This window comes from Leuresthes tenuis, unplaced genomic scaffold, assembly GCF_036924035.1.
Source record: "Leuresthes tenuis unplaced genomic scaffold, fLeuTen1.0.hap1 SCAF_14, whole genome shotgun sequence".
In the NCBI taxonomy this organism is placed as follows: domain Eukaryota; kingdom Metazoa; phylum Chordata; class Actinopteri; order Atheriniformes; family Atherinopsidae; genus Leuresthes; species Leuresthes tenuis.
The window spans coordinates 15,154,841-15,178,083 of NW_027325368.1; the positions used below are offsets into that span (position 1 = coordinate 15,154,841).

Below are 23,243 nucleotides of genomic sequence, written 5' to 3' on the forward strand. Positions count from 1 at the left end.
TCAGTGTGCATCTCTACACTCAGATTACTGTGTATCTGCTAACAAATGCACAGGGAGGAGGGAGACCAGAAGGTATTGAACAGAGGGACAAATTTGTGTATTTAACAGAGCTCAGAGAATGAGACGAGGCAAAATTGTAGTTATATCTAAATGGAGTTTTTCAAGTGTTGAATCAATGCCTGGAGAGAGATTTTAGAAAATGAAAACAGTAAACACACTTTAAAGAGCACACATGAGCCACTCATGAGCAGCCTCTGCAACACAAGAACATGTATATCACATAATAATGAAGACTGACACTATGTTGTGTGGCTAAACTCCAAAACGATTTCCTGAACCAGATAGTTTTGTCAAAAGCATTTTTTTTGTGTGTGACTTCCAGAATTATTTTTGCAAGTATTGAAAAAGTTGCTCAAAAATAGTCTGATATATTGTGCTCTAAGTTCTTTTTTTTCTTTTTTCTTGCTGAGTATTTTCACTGCGATGATAAGATTTCTGTCCACGTATCTTTTTCGGCCTTCACATGACTGAGATTTTATCAGCTGAGAATCTGTGAGCAGGAGCGGCAGGAATGTGAAGACCCAGGTATATGGATGCAAGAGGCTCTGAGGCCTGAATTATTTTATAAAACTCTCATATAACTCTCTCTGCTCACTGCGTGTAGATGAAGCCAGGTATCAGATGAGTTGTGAGCTCAGCAGATTTCCTTGAACTGCAGCTCAAGCCACATTTCATCCACTCTCATGTGACTGAACATTAGGGCTGTCTCATTAGTACAGAAATTAAGATAGAATAAACTTGAAATAAACAATTCTTGCAGTTCTTTGTGGCTTCTGTTCCATCATTACTTCCTGAAACAACACAGATCCTTGCATTTAAATCTTGCTATCGGGCTAGTAATGACATTTTAACCGCCCCTGGCAAGGAACCTTCTGTGGCTGACTGTGCAGAATAGAAGGCCATCAGACAATGTTGAACACCCAACGTTGACTTATATGTGGCACCCCTGCTTCCTCACTTGGTTGGTGGGCTGGTAACTGAGGCTTGTTGTCGTTGATTTGATGTCATTGCAAAGTATGACTTCTACTTTGCACAAAGTCAATCAACTGCCTTGTCATTGTTTGTCACTATACCATTTACAGAAAACAATCCAAAATACTCCCAAACACTACTTCTAAAATCATTCTGTGTTATCATAAGACGGCCTCCTGCATTTTCGTAAACATAAAGCAACCCACATTAGTTTATTTTACTGAGCGTTTGGTCAAGCTAATACCAAAGTGTCATCTGATGGATCAAAAGACAATGACAACACTTCTAATGGAATTCTAATGCATTTTGAACATGAATGGGTCATTGTTTAACAAAGGTACTAATGTTAACCATGACTAGGAAAACCACTACATTAGCAGAATCCATTGGTTTTTAGTTTAGTAGCAACACTTAAAGAGGGGGAACTGAAAATAAACATTAGATATTAAATAAACATGAAATGTCGAATATGAAATGTCTATTTCAGTGTTCTCTATCACACACAGCCCACAAAATAGATTTCATGCCAAAAAGTTTCTGTGGAGTCGGTTGATAAGAGGAATTCCATCACACAAAGTAATATGAAGATAAATTAGCCCTTTGATGCTGCACTGACCTCTGTTGTGTGTTTGAGTTTTTCTCATCAAGGTCTTCGTTGAGTAGATGCTGCTTCATCTGCCCATAATAGCATGTTAATTAAACCTAATGAGACTTACAGACTTCAGGCGAGATTCTTGCATAACCTTCAGCGACTTTCCCTTTTTGAATCAAACCCCAGGAAGAATGCATGCATTGTGGGTGATTTTACAGTTTTTTCAGAGAAGACAAAAACCTTGAACATCCGAATGAGACGAGTTAGTTTATAAAACATCTTCTTTCAAGCTCCTCAAATGTTTTCATGTTGTACAATACTTTCATACAATGAGTTTTTTCCTTTTGTCACCCTACGCCGAGGTGGTTAACTTTTTTTTTTTTTTCAATTAAACATGATTTTCTCTACCTTAATCAGGTAGTTTTCTATTGGACATTTGTAGATTTCAGCATTATCTACATTGACAGGCATTACTGAAGTTAAATCTTCAATTGGCTCTTTCATTCAGCCTCCTGCATGACCTCATCTCATCACTCTTCTTCTATCCTGTGGATTACTGCTGCTTCCCTTGATTTCTTTTTCCTTTATACACCCAACAAATTTGATTTAAACTGATGAACTAAGTCTAGCTGCAAATGCTGCAGAAGTTCTCACTGCTGCTTTGAAATGAACAAGCTGCTGCACGGCATACCTCCATCTGCCAGTTGAGTGAGAAAGTATCTGAAATAGCCCAAAAGTTCCCAGAGGAGGCCTCCAAGCTGCGCTGTTGTGTCCTGTATCTCAGAGGTGAGAGGTTGTTTATCGCACCATTACACTCACTGCACCTTTACTCCTGTCTGTCTTTTCTGTTTCACCCTTGCATTCTTTATCTTTCACTTAATCATTCCTCACTGTTAATTATTCTCCTCATGCTCATCTTTCTTTCTCCTCTCTTGTTCTCATCGGTCCAGAGTGTGTCTCAAACTCTATGTGCCCTCTGTCTCATCCTCCCTTCTTGTATGTCCTTCACTTGTCTCCCCTCCTCCCCTCCATTGTTTGTAGCAGTGGGAGCTGTAAACACTCCTGTTTATACCCCCACATTTACATTCAAAGCCACCTCTCAGGTTTATGGCTTGAAAATCTCCACTTCATCCTTTTCTTGCCATAAGCACTGGCTTCTTCTACTGGCTGGTAGAGCTGCGCTCTCAGTGCTGTCTGCTAAAAATGACACGCATTCATGCATTTTATTTTTTTTTAGCTAGAGAAATTAAAGCATATAGTACATATGGGAATCTACTTGGTTGTCAGCTGTCTGATACAGAAGTAATCTTAAGAGTATCCAAACAAACGGTGACAGGATTAGTCTCTCTTTAGGCTTGTACATTGTTTAAAACCAATGTTGTGAACTGCTGCACTTGAATGTTTTTATGGGGCACTGCAAATTATTTGATTTTTAATTGAATTATGGAGGCCTGCTTTAGGGGTACAAACATGAACATACATATTCCTGATGTTGTAGACATATTTGCTTGTTTGGTATTGCTATTAAAGCTTCACAATATCAGCCACCTGATGGGCACCATCTGGTCAATCAGGTGTGGTTATATGCATCATCAAAAAGCCCAAAAGCAATTGGGTGACACAAATGAAAATGATTCTGTTGTGTGGTCTGTATGTGAACATTAGTGAACTGCAGCCTGCAATGCAGAGGGTTTTGTGATTTGTTAGTCATTGAAGCTCATTGCATTTAAGAGGGAAAAGAAATACAATACAAATACAACAGAAACCCTGACGCATGCTTGGTAATGATCTTTGATTAGTCAATTGCTGAAGATTTGCCAAGGAGGCAGGAGAGGGATGACAGTGACTCACGAACAAGCACAACTCCTGTTGCCAATCAAGTAGCTACAACATTTATAAACCAAAAAGTCAAAAAAGAAAAAAGAATTTTGGCAAATATTATTTTTACACTTTTTTTATTGTTTCAATATGATAATTAATCACTGCCTACACAAACTGGTATCATGCTAATCCAACAATCAACATATAAAGGCAGGAAAAAGAGGTTAGGCGAGGGGAAAACCAACAACTTTAGAAATCTTTTATTCCCCAGACAAACAGTGAAGACAGTGTGGCAAGCTACCTTAGCACTTTACGTATCAAATGAATCAACATGACCTCGATTTTTAAGCCTTGCCTGAAACTGTTGTTTTTGTTGTTTAACTTCCAAGTCTTGATTTGAAGATAGAAATCTATGGTGAAAGTGTGTTTGTTATTGTGCGACAAGGTGTCATAAATCAAAATGCAAGACCAGGTGGTTACTGGGCCAAAAAACAGACAAATATCCAATTTTTCCATGCTGTAAACTTATGAATACTATCTGCACTTTACGGCAAGGTTCCAGGTGGTGCAGTGAGGTCTCTGGAACTCACTGCAACTGATCAAGCTACACAATAAAACTTTGCTCATTTTGTCATTCATAAACCATATAAAACAAGTCGTCTGTGCTCACTCAGTTTCACCAGCCACTCTTTGCTCCTTAGGAGCTGATGACAGATTTGCTAAATGATGGTAGTCAGAGTGGATTAAATGGATACAATGCTTTATGAGCAGCACTGAGTCATGTTGTTTTTAATGAAGAGTTACCATAGCTGTAATCTTGTAATAGGTGATAACACATTTCTACAAAAGTGAGGTTGTTGGGTAATAATAAGATTACTATTGCCTTGTGTTTGAACAGTGGCACCAGCAATGAACTTGAATGTGCGAGGAGTGACAGATCGTACCATTGACCTGGAGTGGGAGGGGTCAGTTGTCCTGACAGATTTCTTAGTTACCTACACACCAAGCAGCCCAGGTGGTAAGTACAGATCTGAGCTCACGTTTTAAAACAACATTCTTTAATTGTTGTTTAATTGCAGACTGACTGGTGCTTACTCATATAAGAGCATCTTTTTACTTTTTGCTGTCTCTCTATCAGGCGTGCAGCTAGAGTTGAGGATTCCAGGCAATACCACCACCTGCACTGTATCAGGACTGGAGGCAGGCATGGAGTATAACATCAATGTGTTTGCCGTCATTAACAACACAATCAGTGTTCCTGCCAGTATTACCGTTTGGACCTGTAAGTGTTCTTTTCTTTTTTTTCCTCCTTTGACTTTGGAGACTTCAGGATTTTGACTTTGATCCTTGACTTTATTTTTTTCCTCTTTACTCTTTTGCAAAATTGCTTACACACGTATGCAGTCACACATCAGTCATGTGAATGATCACACAGCTTGTCTATTTAATTTTTTTTTAATACCCCCCAAAGTCTTCTCTAAGTGTAATAACAACACCATCTGTTCCTCTCTGCGACCTGGTTGTTATTTTCACCTATAACTGTTTATGTCACACACACACTGTTAGGTGTTAATATCAGGTTGTTAGATCTGTTAGGGACTACATACATTTGTGTCAAACCCCTGCATAAGTAATAGGCCATTCATTGTATCATCTGATAAAAATGTATTTCTATTAGTGCCATCATGGCAGGCTAAAAGTATCCTCCATTTCACACTTAAGTGAATTTGATTATAGTAGTGGTACATTTATGAGTAATAAAGGAATTAGGGCAGTTAAACTTGATGGAAGCACTTTTCAGTGAGGATATGATTTGATGGGTTGTCTTTGTAAAATGAAATTAAAAGATTTGTTTCGTGAAAATAGCTGCTTGTTAAAAAGTGAATTCAGTGTTTTGCTGAGTGAATATGGATGAAGAGTTTAGTTTTTTTTTATTGTAAACTAAAGAACAGATATAAACAGATTGTATATAACTTTCATTACAATAGTCAAAAATATTATACAAAAGCCTGAAAAGTCTTATCAGTATACTGTCTCATCTTGTTATAAATCTCACTAACTTAAAGTGACTTATATAAAAAAACAATGGGTTCTTACACACTGTGGAAAAATATTTTTTTAATGTCCAAGTGTTCATAAGTATTAGAAAAAAAAAGTTTATACACTATTTAGGCTGATCTATTTTTCAAAGAAAAAAATCAATAGTTTAATATTGTATTGAAAATACCTTAAACGAGAAATTATGACCTTAAACCTCTCAGGAAAATGTTAATAGACATAGCAAACTATGCGAAAAGTTGACTGCAATGGTTCCTCTTTTTGTAGCAATTCAAATATAAAAAAATCCAACAACTTCATTATAACCTAAAAAATACATTAAAAAAATCTTGTTTCTTTAAATAAATGGTTTTAGCAGATATTTTAACCTGTTAAATCAATATCATCTAGATCATTTTCCATTGTTCAGTAAAATGAAATGTAAATTAATTTGATCCAGGGCAATATGAGTATGCATGTGGGATCGTGTCAGCAATACCGTAAACAGTCAATAATGTTAGTGGAGCATTATTCATAATCAAAAGAAATGAAGAAATAAAGTGAAAGGCAACAGAACAGAGAAGAAATGTCCACGGTTCAGCATTACACGGAGTTATGATTTATGGGCTGTGTGGATCACTGAAGAACAATAATACGTTGTCTGACTTCTTCTCCAGATCTCTCCAATCCAGATGGTTTAGTCTTCAAATCCATCACAGAGACGTCGGTGGAGGTCCAGTGGAAACCCTTCTACTATTCCTTTGATGGATGGGAGATCAGTTTCATCCCCAAGGTAGAGCTTGGACACTTAGGGATGTAGTGCTGTTCGTTTATGTGCCGCTTCACACTGATGATGCACTTAGGTGCAGGTGCACCGACATGCTGGAGAGCTTTTCTCAGGTCTTCTTAAGGTTATATTTCAACTCAGTATTTACAAAAGATTGATAATACACAACAGGATAATAGTCCAGCTAGAACATTATGTGCATTATTGTTAATGTCTTGTTTTTAGTGAAACTGCACATATATGGCCGAGTGAGCTAACAAGTGAACCTTCTTTTTCTGAATAAATGAGTCGCACTCCGTCTTCAGGCTTCAACGCTGTTGTTATTATTATTAATGAGGTCGGTGCACAGGCGTAGATGTAGGTTTCAAACAGGTTTTTAATTATTCTGTGTTCAATTTTGTAATTTTTTGTCAAATTAGTATTAATAAGGTTAGTAATAATGATATAGTATAATTAATCAAGCACCGTTAACTAACCCTAAATAACTAAAACACTTCAGGCAACTTATAAAGCTATGAACAGAGTGAAGAACTGTTTCAAAACAGTTTAATATTACTGTTCATCAGGTCAACACTATTTGAATACCAAATGCAAGCACCTAAATTAAACAAATGAAACAAGTGGATTGTCTTGAGCTTATTATCTATTAGAGGGATGAGTTCTTAAACACGTTTCCCCTTTTCTTCGCAAAACCATATCAGGGACAAGTTCAAATCCAGGAAGCACAGAGCACTCTCTTTCTATCGCCTGCTGTAAACTCAGATACTCTTCGGACTCTAATCTCATCCCTCTCACAGTAATTGGTTTTCTCCTTCAAGATGTTCTCTGGAGAGGTATACTCTGGTCCAACCCGGCTCTAAGCCCCAAATCTGATGTTGAGATGCTTTTTTTTTGTGGCTTTTTTAAGCCTTTATAAGGATAGGGAGTTTGTGAATGAAAAAAACAGATGCCTCCCTAATTTTATTTTATTGCTTTTAGCCCTAACCTTCTCCTTCTCTCAATCCACTCCGTGATGTCTCGCCACTGTCACTCTTCTTCAATCTTCTTCCATCCCCCTCCACATTTTCTCCTAATCCCTTGATTAAAGTTTCCATCTACCACCTCTTGGTTGAGATCTGTAACCCTTTCTTCTCCAACTACCCTCCATCCCTTTCTTTTATTGTACACGCTCTCTCTTCAGTCTTACTTTCTGTCTCTCCCTAGCCACAGGGGAAATCATATTAAGACTCGGCAGCCCCACCCCCCATAGATTTAATCCAGCAGAGGGGATTGTGAATTTTGACAATCTCATAATGGAAGTAGGCATGGAAGCTTTAGACCTGTGCAAATAAATACAGAATTCACCAAGAAGGAAATGGAGAGGGAGGAGGGAGCTTTAAGACCACCAGCAAACATTATTAGAAACACTTACACTGTATATAAATAGTCACAATTAACTATTATCCTGCCATTATTGTTTTTAGTACGTATGTTTAGTACCGCAGTATTTTTTGCTGTTAGGTTACAACATCAGGGATCAGATGCAACCTTTAGAAATCATATCAGCATTCAATAGTATCAATTTGGGATTTTTCCAGGGTAATATACATACTTCAGTTCTCTCAAAAATACAGTTTGCTGTTCCCTCAAAATTAAATTCACAAACACAGAAACTCAAAGACGACTACACATGAGTTCCCCTGAAGCATCTGCTCATTGTGATTCATAGTGAAGCTAACAGTGGAAGCTCAAAGGTCAGGATGAGGAGGTGCACATTTCTAGTATTTTTCTCATCTTGTTGAAAGATGATGTTTATATAAATGATAAATGTTAATTCAGGCCCATGGCTAACATTGTTAAGATTAAAAATTCAGATTCAAATTCCTCCTGTACTCGGTGGAGAGGGGAAAATGCAATGCCAGGCACTTTCCATAACCAGATGAAAATCAATCTTTTTTTTTTTTTTTATCTGAGGCTTCATTGTGTTCAGCAAATTGTCTTATGAAGGAGAAAGGGAGTTCTGTGAGAATTGTGTGTGTGTGTGTATGCATTATTCTGTAATGTGCATTTAAGTTAACTTCAACCTTGCAGTCTTTTTGAAAGGTTTCATACTGTCAGACAGTGGCAGTAGATGAAATTCTCACTGTTGTGCACAACACTTTGAAAACTGACATTTAAAACTCGAGGGGTGCTCCACAAGTACAGTCCTTTGCCAAGGCTAACACTCTCACTGGCAGTCGCCAAGAAACTCACTAGATTCTTCCTTTATCTGTGTTCCAGCTCATCACCAGGTTTCATAATATTCAGCAAGGTAGTTTTGCATGATCCTGCTACAGCTGATACAGTGCCTTTCGTCCAAGAAAACTGTTTTTCAGTTTTAATGAGATACTTTTGTCTTACCTCTTACTGACTGTTTAACTGGTTTATGAATTATGGCAGTGGAAATATCAGATATTTACACACTCTCATTTACACATATATGCAGTTCAAGTTGAAAATGTAATAGTTATCAAGGACATGATTGTCATTAACGATTAAAAGAAAAAAAAAGAGAATTTTGTGCGAGTTTACCCTGATAATTAGGTTAAGGTAATTTTATATGAATTACATCCATAGTTTTGATCTGGTTTAAGAAAACACAGCAGCAAACCGTTTTATATTCTGCTTTTATGCAAGTATTCAAAGTGCTGCTTGGTTGGGTTCTCAGACCAGCAGTAAGTAAAAGATCTGTCGGTCGGCAGGAAGTGCATTTGCAACACTGGCTCTCTGAGAACAGCTGGATATAGCTGGGACTGGAAATGGATGAGTGACAGGCCTTTGGAAACATACAAAATGCTGCCTCTGCAGAAAGCGGCCTAAGAAACATCAGTTTTGTGTACCCATTTTTGCAGCATAATAAGGTCTGGGATTTTAATGTGCTAAAACATCCAAAAGTTTATAAGTGAGTGAATGAAAAGACTGCAAAATACATTTCAGAAACTTTGCCGGCATATAAATGAGCTCCTTAAGTCACCGTTCCTTCTCTGTAGCTATTTTTTCATCTGTCAGAATTCTTGAATGTTGCTTTTTTTTGTTAAAGTTGCTTACATTCATTCAAAAATGCCAATGGTGTGCATTATATGTGATTTATTTTGTGGATCTCATCAATTCTCTGTCTTGTTTTTTTATTTTTGTAGGACAATGATGGAGGGATGACTACACAGCTGCCCAGCACTATCACTTCATTCGTGCAAACTGGTTTGAGGCCAGGAGAGGAGTACACAGTTAACCTGGTAGCCCTCCGAGACCAGGGCAGAAGTCAGCCCGTTACTGCTACTTTCACAACATGTACGTATGTATAAATATGAGCTGGAAATGACCAGCAAAAAGCATTCTGTTGTCTGTTTATTATGTTAAGGGATGCAGGGGCCTAGAGTCTTTCCAAGCTCACTTTGAATAAAACACCAGTCTATCACAGGCTTACAGTGTGTTGCCAGTAGGAATAAAGTCCACATGCAGAAATCCAAGTCTGCCATTAACTAAATACCCAGGAAAGTTGTGACAACTTGTCAGGGATTGTTAAGAAAAAACAAAGACGTGAAGCATTCGTAAGTGGCAGAGACAGAGCTTAAACATTCTTATTTAGTCATGTTACTGAATGTGTCGTACTGCAGCACTTTTCTTTGACCAGTTAGCTGATTCAGCGCAAGTAGGAGCAGGTTTTGTCCAACCAACATTCTATAGTATGAGATAAACTGTGATGCCTCATAATGGAGCCAAATCAGAAATTAGATCAGGCTGTTTCACAGATTGTAGCCACACCAAGGACATGCCACCCTCAGAAAAATAAGCTATGAGTGTAACCTGGTCACATTTTGTCTGCCATATTAATGTCCCTGGTGTAAACTTTGCTGAGGCGCTGGTCCCACCCCTTATCCAGCTGACACTGCCTCGACAGCTGTAATAGATCCAATTCAAACCTCGTCCATAACAATCCCGGGTCTGACGTCTGCAGTCAAAACAACATCAATATGCCGTCGCGCTTTTGTCCGTTTTGTGCGTTGTAATTAAGTATTGATTAATAATTCATGGCACCTTCATTAATTTTTCACAGCTGCTCACTGCATGACACCTTATTGGATAAAGAAAGAGTAAAGACAAATTTGAGGTTGCTAAATTATTTATAGCAAAGATTTCTCCTTCCTTTGAGACTAAGGTAGCACCGTGAGGAGGGAGGAAGAAAACCAGAGGGAGAGCACAGCTGATGCAGGGCTGGCTCTCTGCAACTCTTTTCCTCAGGAAATTTTCTAGGACGAGACCCTAGGGGCCAATTTCTAATGTTTCAAGGATCAGGTTGAACCTGCAATATGTCAAGCGTGAGTCCGAGACTTATTTAGACCTCCAAAACTCATAGAAAGATGTAAAATGCCATAAGAGCACACATCCTCAATAACTCAGGCTGTGGGACGTCTTTCATGAGTATAACCTGTGGCCAGCAATAGTGAATAATTGCATCGTTAAAGCACAGCGTGATGCTTTCAGTTTAAAAAGAATGTCTTAAATGTCTTCAACATTGTAGGATGTTTCACACCCTTTTGAAGTGCTACTGGAGTAGTGATAATATCAGAGTAGTGACATAAAATCTACATGATTGCCATTTCGAATCAATTCTGAGGGGAATTTGATGAGGAAAGTGTTATTTTGAGTTCAAAGACAGCTACACCAGTCATCTGTTAAAGGCGATACATGTCGAACCATAGCTTTTAGGAAATTACCAAGCAATTGCTATAAAGCACGGACTAATACATTTTCTAATATGTCATTGCCTTGACTGAAATGTCTTCCTATACAATGAGTACAAGCTAAGAAGGTGTTCATTGAATCAATCTTCTGTTAAACATCTGTGTTTCCCTCATTACACCTGTTGTGCGTTCAGATCTTTGCACATTGTTAAGTGTTATTTTCCAGCAATCAGCATGGAGACACTTGGATCACAACTTATTTTTCACACCCTCTGTAATTTAATTTATTGTCTCAGTGTGTGTCAGACTGGATAAGTTTAGCTTGAATTGCTTGAATAGTGAGAGCATCTTTTACAGATAACAGCTCCACATCTGCCACTGCAAAAAGGGAAGATGTTCACATGAACATTGAACAGTTTTACATTTCAAAATTCCTGTGACACATGATTGAAACATGTTCAAAACAAAAGTTGGCATCTGATGTTTTGTCAAAATAATGGCATGTACTTTTTCCTCAAGGTTTTGTTTAACTCGATTTAAATTTTTCAGATTTTAAGCTGAACTGAAGTTCTCTTTCAGGTTCTAGTGATTAGATCTTCAAAGTTTTAAAGATCAAGCTTCGTATTTTGAAAGAAAAACCTATTCATATGAAGAAACATATTTGAATTTCTTAAAGTGCTAATGAAACATTGAATCATTTATAGAAATAGATTGGCGGTGTCAGCCTGGATGCCCCTCAGATTAGTTGGGGCTGATAAAATGCTATTAGGTCAGTAAGAAGAAAAAAGTTCCCCCTTGCTTGTTCCCCTTTTTTTCTTTTTTTTTAGATTTATGCAGTTTCAGCTTTTTTGAGCCTCAAATTTACTCAAAAGACCTAAGAAGTCAAAATGTGTCTAGACTTGTGACTGGTAATAATGACAGTCGGCACAAGTTGCAGCACTTCCTATTAGCAAGATTATTTTTTTTTAACAGATTTTTTTTGGTATAACAGAAAAAAATGCTGTTAAGATAATGATGATAGTAGGTAATGTCCAGCCACAGTCAAAAAAATAAAGTAGCGATACATTGCAGGGTTGACACAGACACTTAACTGGCGAGACTCACCTTTGTTCATGACAATGATAAAAGGATGCTTGTTTTTCTTGGTCTTGCAGTGATTGATGGCCCCACCCAGCTGATTGTGCGGGATGTATCAGACACTGTGGCATTTGTAGAGTGGACGCCTCCGAAAGCAAAGATCGATCAGATTGTGTTGCGTTATGGCCTTGTGGGAGGAGAGGGACCATGGACTACCTTTCGTCTTCAGCCCACACTTAGCCAGTACTCTCTACAGGTGTGTGTGTGTGCGTGTGTGTGTGTACGAAGTCACAAATCTTATCATAATTTTATCATACATACTACATCACATAATGGGAGCTCACCTGCCATCTGTAGACAGAGAAAAGCTCTCCTAACGAGGTGCTTTTTTTTATGTTTGGAGTTGTGCTAATTTTGTGTCTTCTCGTGCTTATAAAACTAAAAATCTAATCTCGGAGTTAGCCTGTCGTCTGTGTCTGGAGATAAAGCAAAAAAACAAAAGTGCAAAACAATTCATGCAAAGAGCCCAAACAGACAAATGTCTGTTTTCTTCATTCCGCAGGTTCTCCGTCCTGGCTCACGGTACGAGGTGTCTGTGAGCGGAGTGAGGAAAGGAAACGAGAGCGGATCTATTTCCACAGAATTTACTACCGGTGAGGTCTGACAGCAAGCAGATGTGGTGATGTGTGTGTGGGGGTGTCGGTCTGATCTTGGGCTTGCCTTTGAGAGTAGAACAGTAATGGAACATTGCCTAATCCATGCCACATTGTTTATCTGCATTGGATAAGGTTGTGACCATCTGTTCAAGGTAATTCTTACTTTTCTAAAGTGTGTCCAAATGAAAGTATTTATGAAATTATTAAGATGATTTGTTTTGAGTTCAAACATTACTCCAGGTATCTACAGTAAAACATAGTGTACACATGTGATGTCTCTTTATACTTTAGATATAGATTTCGGTTTGTCAAATGAAGTGAAATCTACAGAAAAACTGAATATGGTGGATGATTGTTAACTCTGGTGTGTATCTGTGTGCAATGCTGTTTAAACTGCTGATTTTTGCTTGTTTACAATCCCTGAGAATTGGTCTCTGTGTCCCCAACATTGTCAGCTTTATCGTTCTTCTCAGAGATCGATGCCCCCAAGAACTTGCGGCTTGTGTCCAAGACCTCCACCACCCTCGAGCTGGAGTGGGATAACAGTGAGGCCGAGGTAAAGAGACACGGACCAGATTTAATCTATTTATATTGATTTCCTTTCAGGCACTTGAAGTGATTGATGGGAGAGGTATGCATCTCAGGACAGCAAGGTTTAGGTATTTGGATGTCAGTTTTGCATTTCCCTTTGTTTTGTTGTTTTAATTTATGAAATGACTGATACTCAATAAACACAATCAATCACAACTGTTTGACGTGGTACTCACAGGTAAAACAATACTGCACATACATGTAGTTTTTTGAGTTGATAAAAATCAACAGGATGTTTTAGTGTTAATCCAAACGTCATCATCAGTTGTGAAATGATATTCCAGCTTTTTCTTTTTGAAATCCAGTGTTTCTCAATTTTACTTCCTTGACATTTTACCAAATTTACTCACACAGACATATTTATTGTATTTTGCATTGCAAGGTGTGTTTTATTATATTATTATCCTCCTCGGCTCAGAGGGAGATGCATTTAATTTTGGTTGTTTTACTGTCATATGTTTATTTCACAGTTTGTTACTTTACTTATTGCTGTTTAATGCCTGTATTATTGCGTATCCACAGTATGAATTATTTTATTAAACCACCAAACAATCTAAACTAGTTGAAATGAACTCCACCGTAGACTACTTACAAGTAAAAATGTTACTTGCTTGTCACTGAATTGGTGATGATCACCTAATGCTATACTAATGCAACAGGTTTGAGCCACTCTTAAATGGACTTAAATGGAAATACAATGTGAAACAGAATTTATACAATCCTTATAGGCTTGAAAGTCAGTCTTGAGTATGATCACCTTTATTCTTTAACACACTCTGAACCCTTTTAGACAAGATTTGATGTAATTTCTTTGAATAGTCTTCGGTTCTCCAGGTTTCTTGAGCAACATCCCAAAGCCCAAGATATTTTCTTAAAATGATCCAACACTGCTTCTGTAATGTTTATGTCTGAGCTCTAAGGAGGACTCACCAGGAGGATACTCTTTAAGACATGTTGCCACTGATTTGGCATTTGGCATTTGGCATGTCTCTGCATTGTCTCCCTGTTTCTCATTCTTAAGAATGGCTTAGTTATTTTTTTTAAGGACACACTGCACACAATGGCTGGGTAGGCCAATTACTTTAACTAATAGCTCTTTGGGAATCATCTTGTTGGTGCAAAATAATATTACACGCCTGTCAAACTGTGTTAACTTATCCTTTTTTATAGATGCAACTAAAGAACTGGGAACAAATGATGGATCTTTGCAACAGGCAGCAAAATACCTACAGATACAATTTGAAATTACTTTCTTTGCTAAGTTGTCTGCTTGGTGTAGATACAACCGGTTCATCACTTGAGTTTGCTCCTTTTTTCTGATGCCTGAATGAATCATATGTCAGCGTTAGATTGTTTCTTCTAAAAAATGGTCATGTAGAGGGATTGAATTGAAAATTGTATGAAAAGCAGCCAAAGAAAAAACTTCAGAAAGCTTGGAGAATTATTGCTCAAGACCATTTTAAGAGATTACAAAAAAGTAATGAGGGCTCATGTTGTAAGCTCAGTACATTTTCACTGTCCTCAAAATGCTCAAAAGGAACCTTTCACATTTCAGCATGCTAACTTAATTTAGTTGACCATGTGGAAAGTTAGAGCCTCCTCAGGTTTTCAGTCCAGCCTTGGGCGCCTCTGATATCACTGAGCGTAATATATGTTTATTGTGTCCTGTTTTGAAAATAACAACTGGACTGCTCCTAATCCTCTGACATTATGACTCCTCATGAATACATGCAATGAAGTAGCCTCTTTTTTATTTATTTTTCTCTTTCTCGTCTAAGCGCTCTATTATAACTTACAGATGGACAGGTGGTTTGCTTTTTGCCAGCTTGGTAAATGGCAATAACAGCAAGGAGATGAACACCTTTCTGGCTCGCTCTGAAAATGGAAAAAATCGTGGTTCACTCAGTAGTCATAATGACTTTTCCTGGGCCGACAAGCAAAGCAAATGTATTCACCCTTATGTTGCAGAGTAAAATATAAAACTATCCCGAGACTAAACAAAGCATTTATTCTATGAGCCAACCACATACAAATCAAAATAGTTTTGAGTCTTATGTCTTTTTGCCAGTCACCCAAGTTATCACATATGGATTCTGTAACATATTGGGGTTTCCTTTAACAAAGTATTTAACATGCAAATTCTCAGCATAAGTCTGAAATAGACGTCATGTGACTACAGCCAAAAGTTCTATGAAGGTAAACATTTTTTACCCTGATGCATCGGGAAAATTGACTGTCGTAAATGTTTAAATGATTCTGATTAAACATAGGTGGAGGCCTACCAGGTGGTGTACAGCACTTTAGCAGGAGATCTGTACGACAAAGTCATCGTACCACGCAATGAGGGTGCCACCACCAGGACAACTCTCACAGGTAAGTGAGGAATCGCAGTGTGTTTTTCGTCCTTCTCTTGTGTTGTCGTGTATTCTTGAATTTTTTCATGAATCATGTACATCTGTAGAGCTCTTGCCCTCTGTGTGTTTTTCCTGATTACTTCACTATTATCACAGAACATCTAATGTGTAACGAAGAAACTGGGAAGTGCCTGTGTTTTACATGGCGGAATCATTTCCAGAGCTAACACTTGGTTGATGGGCTACTGATTGTATCTGTAGAAATGTTTGTTGTCCTGTAGGCGTATTGAAAGGCTGTCAGAGAGATGGGTCAGCTGGGCTGTTTTTTCTGAAACGCTCTAGTGCTGCAAAGGGCATGGCCTGCATGAGAATAGAAGCAAAAAGGTCCTTGTGTTATTCTGTAAGGCCACAGCAATCAATGATCTCTCCACTTTCATTCCTTCCCCGTCACCCTAATTTTCCCTCTCCAAGTCTCTTCCTTCTAATAATCTGTCATCCGATCCCTTATTTTTCATCGTTCATCTCTTTATCTATATTTCTGCAGGTCGGGGAAACTGAAACACACTCAGTTGATTTAAATCAGATTCATTCCGCGGTTGGCAAAAACAGATTTCTTCAGAAATCATACTAATGTTCATGTAAATCTACTCCTCACCTCTGCTGCAGAGCTAATTGTGCTCTTATGAAAAACTCCATCTAATTGACATGCACTTTGTGTGAGGAGAATGTGAAGCATTTTGTTATACTGCTGTGTTGCCTGTAAATTTCCCAGTGCCCTCTCCATCTTTCTGCATCAGATCTGCTGCCAGGCACAGAATACGGTATCGGTATTTCTGCCATGAAAGATAGCAACCAGAGCACACCAGCAACAATGAACGCAAGGACAGGTGAGTGAATCATACTTTGTGCTCTATTTTATGGTGCCAGTGATTTTTGCATACACATTAAGACAAACTCAGTGAATCACAGAAGACTCGGTGTACAAATCACATCATCACGGTCTGTGAGTCGGCCCATTTGTTACTGTACATGTAATCCTCGGTTTGTGCTTAGGATCAGGGCTCCTGCTCTAGTCATCAAGAGCTGTTTTAGAAAATTAGCAAATCAGATTTTGGCAAGACCTGTGGTATTTTATAGAGGTTTGTAGCTGTTTTATGTTATCAGCTTGGGTCAAAGTTCCCATTACAACATTTTAGAGCCAGTAATCATACATTCCATTTAGCCAATGACCCTCTCTTTACCTCAGTACTTGATAGACTATTTAAATTCTTATTGTGTGTTGAGTTGTTTGGCTGAAAAAGGACTCCATTTAACCATAACCTGATCCTAAAGAGTTGAATTGCTTATCTCTCCCATGGTGTTCTACTTTCCTGCACTTGTAGTTATTCTAAATGTCACAGGTCTCTTGTTCCTCTGGGTAAGCAAGCAGGCAGAGTCGGAATGCAATTTAAGAAATTTATTAAAGCAGACAGATCTTTTGATCAAAAAAAAATAAAAACAGTTAAAAGAGTGGGATGATGCTGGGGCACAGTCTGTAAAATGAGTCTTTACCAGTCGTCCACACAGTCTCCCAGTCTGACAGTAAGGGGGAGGAAACAAGGTGGAGTTCAGTCAGCACTTCCTTTACTGCTGCCGAGCGCTACTGCCGGGCGCTTCTGCCGGGCCCCTCCTTAGCCGCTGTGTCAAGTTAGTGCAGGGGAAGGTCCTTCCCTCCTCACTCCGCCCCCTCTTAAGTCCTCAGGTACAGGTGAACTCTCTCATCGGGAGTCACAACTGGGTCAAAAGGGATTTTTTCAAAATAAAAACACACACTTCCCAGCATACAAAGCAAGCAATAAAGCTAAATAAAAACAGAAATCCCACATCAAATTAAAAGTACACTGGGATTAAAAAAAAAACACTAAAATACCTCAGTTCATCACCTGTGTGACATAAAGACTGGAAGTATTTTCATGCCTGACAAAAATGATTGTCTCTATTCTGTACACTATTTTTGAACTCTAAGACAACTTCAAAGACTATTACTACACATGGTCTCTTTTGAACGGAAATGGAGCTGCTAACACTGAAGTTTCAGGCAAACTGATGAAGATGTGCAGAAAATTAACTCTGAATTAAAACCTGTGATCGAGCAGGCGAGTAGGAGGTCCTTTCGGAAATGAACATCCTGGAAGCTCAGTGTGAACTTTGGTTTTCTTTGATGTCAGAGCTGCAGCAGATAGCTAGTATGTAATAACATAATGTAGATAAGATTATATCAGAAACCAATTTCAAACATGCTCATCACTAGCGACAGTTATATTTTTGTTGAAATTGGGAATGCAAATTTTAGTTTCTATTTCTGAATAAATCTCTCTATTTTTCTTTTTTTTTCATAAACTGAATAGTAAAAATGGCCGACACAGAATGTTTTGTGTGAAGCTGACATCGGCTATCCTAAACTTGTGCTCAGTAGTCAGACACATTTACACGGCACTATGTCATGTCTGCTGAAGGGTCTGACATCACTCCTTATTCCTCTTAGTATAGAGGAAAACACACCCTGACTTGTTAACGCTTATTTAAACCAAGTGCAATTGGTTTGAATAAACCTAATTCAAGGATGTAGCAGTAGTGCTCTTGAAAGATGGGTACTTGAAGTATAGGACCTTTTTTTAGTAGAATAGTGGGGGAACACATGCAGGGTTAAAATGTGAATAGTGTAAAGCTACTCTGTGTAGAGCTTTGCAACTAAAAGTTATCTGGAAACTTGCAAGAGTATTGCAGGATCTAAATCTTCCTAAAAACTGCCTACTTTTAGCTTGTTGGTTGCAGCATAGAGTTTGTTGTTTCCCATTGCAAAGTTGAGCTTGATAACGTTAAATTGCAGATAACAGAGGGGAGGGAGAACCCTGTAGTAAACAACAGCTTATCTCCAGGTTTCCAGTGTTTGAGCTTTGATTACACTATGGAGCAGTTTGTACTGTTGCTGTTGTTACTTGTGCTTCTGCATAAGAAACAAATGTTCAGTTACAAGCAGGCTACACATCACACAGCCTTACTTGTGTTGTTGCATTATTCCACCAAAACAATACCAAGTAGTATGCCAGAAATGCTGCAAAGCATAAGCAGAAACAGTAAAGAAGAAGACTGATTCAACATAAACATAAAGACTGTATTAAAAGTAGGATTAAGAGCAAGGTCCCATGAGTTTGTTGCTCACTCTGTGGGTGTGTATATTCAGCTGTGTTCCTCAGGCTAACAATGTTTATATGCTCATGCAGAATACTGCCTCAATTTTTGGGTTTGGGTTTTGAAACTGTTGCTGAAAATGTTATATTGCACCTGTGCTTGAAGTGAAATCGTGTTTTTTCTCTGATGCTGTAGGTCTGGATGTACCCATAGATCTAACTGTGACAGCTTCTACAGACAACACCATCACTCTGGTGTGGGGCCTAGTCCAAGGTCCGATCGACCATTACAAAGTCACCTACACATCTTCTTCCGGTGTCACTTCTGAGGTAAAAGATTCGACAAAACAGTTGCAATGCTTACTATGACAAGATGTGGACTCTTTGTATTCCAATCTACACATCCTCTTGATTAAGATCGTACAAGGCTGGGAACTGTTTTTGTGAAGTCACACTGTAGTGAGTAGAGACGTTCCTCTGAATCCAGTCTTATATGCCTGATCCCTGTTCCAGCTGACAGTCCCCAAAGATGTTACTACCACCACTCTGACAGACCTTGAGCCTGGAACTGAGTACACCATCACCGTGGCAGCAAGAAGAGGAAGGCAGCAGAGCACTGCAGCAACAATAGATGCCTTCACAGGTAGAGAGAACAATCAGATTTTGTATTCTGAAAGAGGTCTTTGTTTTGCTTTTGAACCATGTAAAATGAGCTGAGAGAAATGTTTGAAGCCTATATTCAAATCAATGCTAAGATAATATGACGAAGGATGAAATGAGCTCCTTTCCTTGATATACAAACATTATTTTGTTTGTATATTCATTTTGCACACAAACTTTGTGAAACAATATTATTGTACTGACTTGATATTCAGAAAGAGCTCAAATGAATTCATTCTTTTGTGACTTTGCACAAAAAGGAAATAAAAGATCAGACCATTACTGCAGAATGCTAGAGACAGTTCTAAAGACAGCAGCGGTGAATAATCGGGTTGAATGGTGAATAAAGCGTGGCAGCAGGTAAGGTGAGGCACACTAAAAGAAACAAAGTACCTTAAAGGACTTTGAAGAAGTAATTAGCAGAGGTAAATTATTCAAGTCAGCTAATGAGCTTGTTACAAGTGTTCCCTAATGGCACCTCTGTTGTGCACCTAAATGTATTTGTGTTAGTTTCTTCATACTTGTGTTCAACACCACGTTCTCTCTGCTAAGCTGTTATTCTTGATTCTGTCTGCTTGCACCACTCATCTTGTGTCTCATCCTGATGGTATTTCTTTCTTTCCAGTCACAGTTTAGTTCTTTTTCTACAGAGTTGTCTATCCACCCAATTACATGTCAAATCACCTATCGATCCTCTCAGCTTTCTAGGCTCTTTGTACGTTTTACAAAAAGCTTGATGTGATTTACAGTTTCACAAAGGATGGTGTCAAAATCATGAGCACGCGCTTACCTGCTGTCAGATGTGTCATTGTTGTCTTCACCGCTGTCATTATCATCTTTTTTTTTTCTTCTTCTTCTTCAATGTGACCATCATGCCAGTTGTCACTGTCACAACATTGTCATCATCATATTCATCCTCTTTTGTTAACTGTGGCTCCTTCGGTAACTCCACTTTAACTATCTGCAGAGAGATGAGAGAAAGATAAAATCACAGATTAAGAGAGTCAGAGGATAAAGAAGAAATTGCCTGTCATCTTCTCATCCACAGTCTGCCATATTGACAACATCTGTCTGCCTGCACCTGGATTAACTCGTGATAATGACAAAAAAATCAGACATACTTATCAAATATTAATCACGGACCTTCTTCAGTGCACCGTCTCTGTCATGTAGTTTGTCTCCGTCAGGAAATGAGCTCTAGGTCTCTGCAAGCTACTTAGATTTGACTCATTTTGACGCATTTATTTATCATATTGTTTTACACTTCATCAAGCGGAGAGCACGAGGGGATTCGTCAGACGGTGTTCAGTATGTAATTTTCATTTTGCTGAATTCCTTTGTTCTGTCAATTTTTCTTTAATTCAATAATTTACTCACTCATTATTGTGCACTGGAGTAAGAATGAGGGTGGGAAAACCTCCCTATACAGGAGATTTGAGTTTTCTTTCTTTATCTTCACACTTAACAAATAGCAACGGCTTCTTTGTGCCATTGGTGTGATATTATGAAGGGACATAATAGTCTCTGATGAAGACTCTTCATCGGAGATTCATTTGACTCTTCAAGGCAGAAAAACCTGTTTAAATTCTTCACGCAACTTTCTCTCACAGGCGAAGAGCATGAGCACGCCACATGACAAACGTTTCTTTGAAAAAAGACATTTTTCTGTCTGTCATGTCAAAGGAAACATTTATCTAGGTTTTTTTTCTGTTTGACTTGAAGAGGCCGACTTTCACTTTGTCATCACATTCATTGCTTCTGTGTGGCCATCGTCGTTTTCTCTCTCGCTAGCTTCTAAATCATCACCTCTGCAAATCACTTCCTGTCCTCTGGACCAGAGACGGCACCTTCATCATAATCACCAGCACGGCCATCACATTACAGAGACTTACTCCTTCTGAAATATTTAATCCATAATTACAGCAAAACCGGATGAACAGATCCTTTGTTGTATCCCATCTTCCATTACTGCACACAAAGACGTAGAAGCACACCACCATCAGCAGCTCTGTGTGATGTAAATTTCTGCTGGCTGCATACCAGCAATACATGTCAACAGTTTGTGAAGGATATTAGAAGTTAGCAGTTCACTGAGGAACACTATAGATGTAGGCCAGCATAAACAATGCAAGCTTCACGTGATGATTGATTACAAAGAGACCTCCACAGCACACCTGTAGTCTGGAAGATTCAGAAGAGAAGAAGTTAATGTTGCCACATTTTTCCAGCTGTTCATATGCGTGGGTATACACATGCCTAATTAAATGAAACTCCTTTTGCATTTGATGCTGCGTCAGCTTCTACACAGGCTCATTTACTTTACATCATCTCCTCTCCAGGTCATACGCATTGACAACAGCATCTGCTTCTATCACCCATTTTTGTCTTTATGAAAAGTCCCATCACATCTTCATCTTAATGGTGGATAATCTCATTAGATTTTCCTCTTCATACCAATTAAATCATTGCTTCCACATGATTGTCGTTCGCTCTGACTCTTACCTTCCCCATCAAGATTGTACCCAAGGCTAATTTTCTCAATTGTATTATGAACAATCTGTTAAATCACCCCGGACTGCCTCCATTCATCACCAAATGGCTTGTCTGTCATCTCCATAACAGTGGCAGCTGTTTTTTCATTAAAACACGGGAAAATTCATCACGGGACTTTAACATCCTTGAAAGCTCTCCAGTGACCTGTACACCCCCATTCCTCCAGGAATCAGGCCCGTAACCCACCTCTACTTGTCAGAGGTGACTTCAGACTCAGTGTCAGTGGTGTGGAGCGCCCCAGCACCACCCGCTGACCTGTTCATTCTGAGCTACAGCTCTGCTGATGGGACCGACACCTCTAAGGTGACGCTGGACGGCTCCAAGACGAGATCACTGGTCCAGGGCCTGCTGCCATCCACTCACTACACCGTCAGTCTAATCACAATTCAGGGGGATGCTACTTCTGAGCCCATTACAGCGTCACTCACTACAGGTGAGCCGCTTGAATTTACAAAAAAGTGATTTGAAATAAACGAAAATACAGCGACGTAAGCAGCGACATAGGTACGTAGCTTTCGGTAGGTTTTGCCTAAAAAGGGATGCACCCTTCTGTCATAATACTGTTTGTTAATATGTAGGTACTCTGAGGTACCTATAATCTTTGCATGCAATGTTTGGAGTAACATGTCATCTATAACTTATTTGTAAAGTATTTTGCAAGATAATATATCAGGTCAATAAAACTTATGGAATAAAATTCTCCAGAGTTTTTTTTTTTTAAGTTTAATTTAATTCAATGTTATTTTTATTTTAGTTTTCAAGTTTGATATGGTACCTTTTACCTTGTTTGTTGTCTAACCAACACCTTAAAAACCTCAAAAGATCCAAACTGCAACAATATTTTTATTTAACTACCTGTCATTCCCACTACAGGGAAAGTGTAACCAGGTAATTGTTGGCATTTTTGCCTCTAAAGTGAATTTACAGATGGAGTTTAGAAGCTGCCTTGAAGTTTTCTCCTTTTTTGAATTTTATTAGACAGAAACACAGGCTTGTTTTGTTCCTCTGTGGTATCAGATAGCAGAGTTTTGCCACACATCTGATATTTGGATCACTTTAAAGACATAATACAGTTTTGTTTTCTAAATTCAAATTTACAACCGTAATGTCAGGAGGCAGTTTTTGGAAGCTGCCAATGAATAGTATTCAAATGAAGAGAAGGTAGAAAGAGGGATGAAGGTTGCTGTTTGTTACTTCCTTTACTTTTTAATCC

General features: G+C 38.5%; 1 protein-coding gene across 5 annotated transcripts in view; it reads left to right on the forward strand.

Annotated features, from left to right (window-relative positions):
* tnr (tenascin R (restrictin, janusin)) overlaps nucleotides 1–23,243 on the forward strand; it is a 153,710-nt gene that overhangs the window by 93,438 nt on the left and 37,029 nt on the right. For 2 of the 5 annotated variants that reach the window (XM_072363524.1, XM_072363525.1), the window contains 12 exons: nucleotides 4,344–4,463; nucleotides 4,584–4,727; nucleotides 6,160–6,275; nucleotides 9,425–9,575; nucleotides 12,124–12,302; nucleotides 12,609–12,699; nucleotides 13,158–13,258; nucleotides 15,564–15,666; nucleotides 16,445–16,534; nucleotides 19,014–19,147; nucleotides 19,331–19,460; nucleotides 22,197–22,463. In XM_072363524.1, the coding sequence (XP_072219625.1) occupies nucleotides 4,344–4,463; nucleotides 4,584–4,727; nucleotides 6,160–6,275; nucleotides 9,425–9,575; nucleotides 12,124–12,302; nucleotides 12,609–12,699; nucleotides 13,158–13,258; nucleotides 15,564–15,666; nucleotides 16,445–16,534; nucleotides 19,014–19,147; nucleotides 19,331–19,460; nucleotides 22,197–22,463 (1,626 nt within the window). The remainder of the gene's footprint in view (nucleotides 1–4,343; nucleotides 4,464–4,583; nucleotides 4,728–6,159; nucleotides 6,276–9,424; nucleotides 9,576–12,123; nucleotides 12,303–12,608; nucleotides 12,700–13,157; nucleotides 13,259–15,563; nucleotides 15,667–16,444; nucleotides 16,535–19,013; nucleotides 19,148–19,330; nucleotides 19,461–22,196; nucleotides 22,464–23,243) is intronic. The other 3 variants (XM_072363526.1, XM_072363527.1, XM_072363528.1) reach the window with 3 other exon arrangements.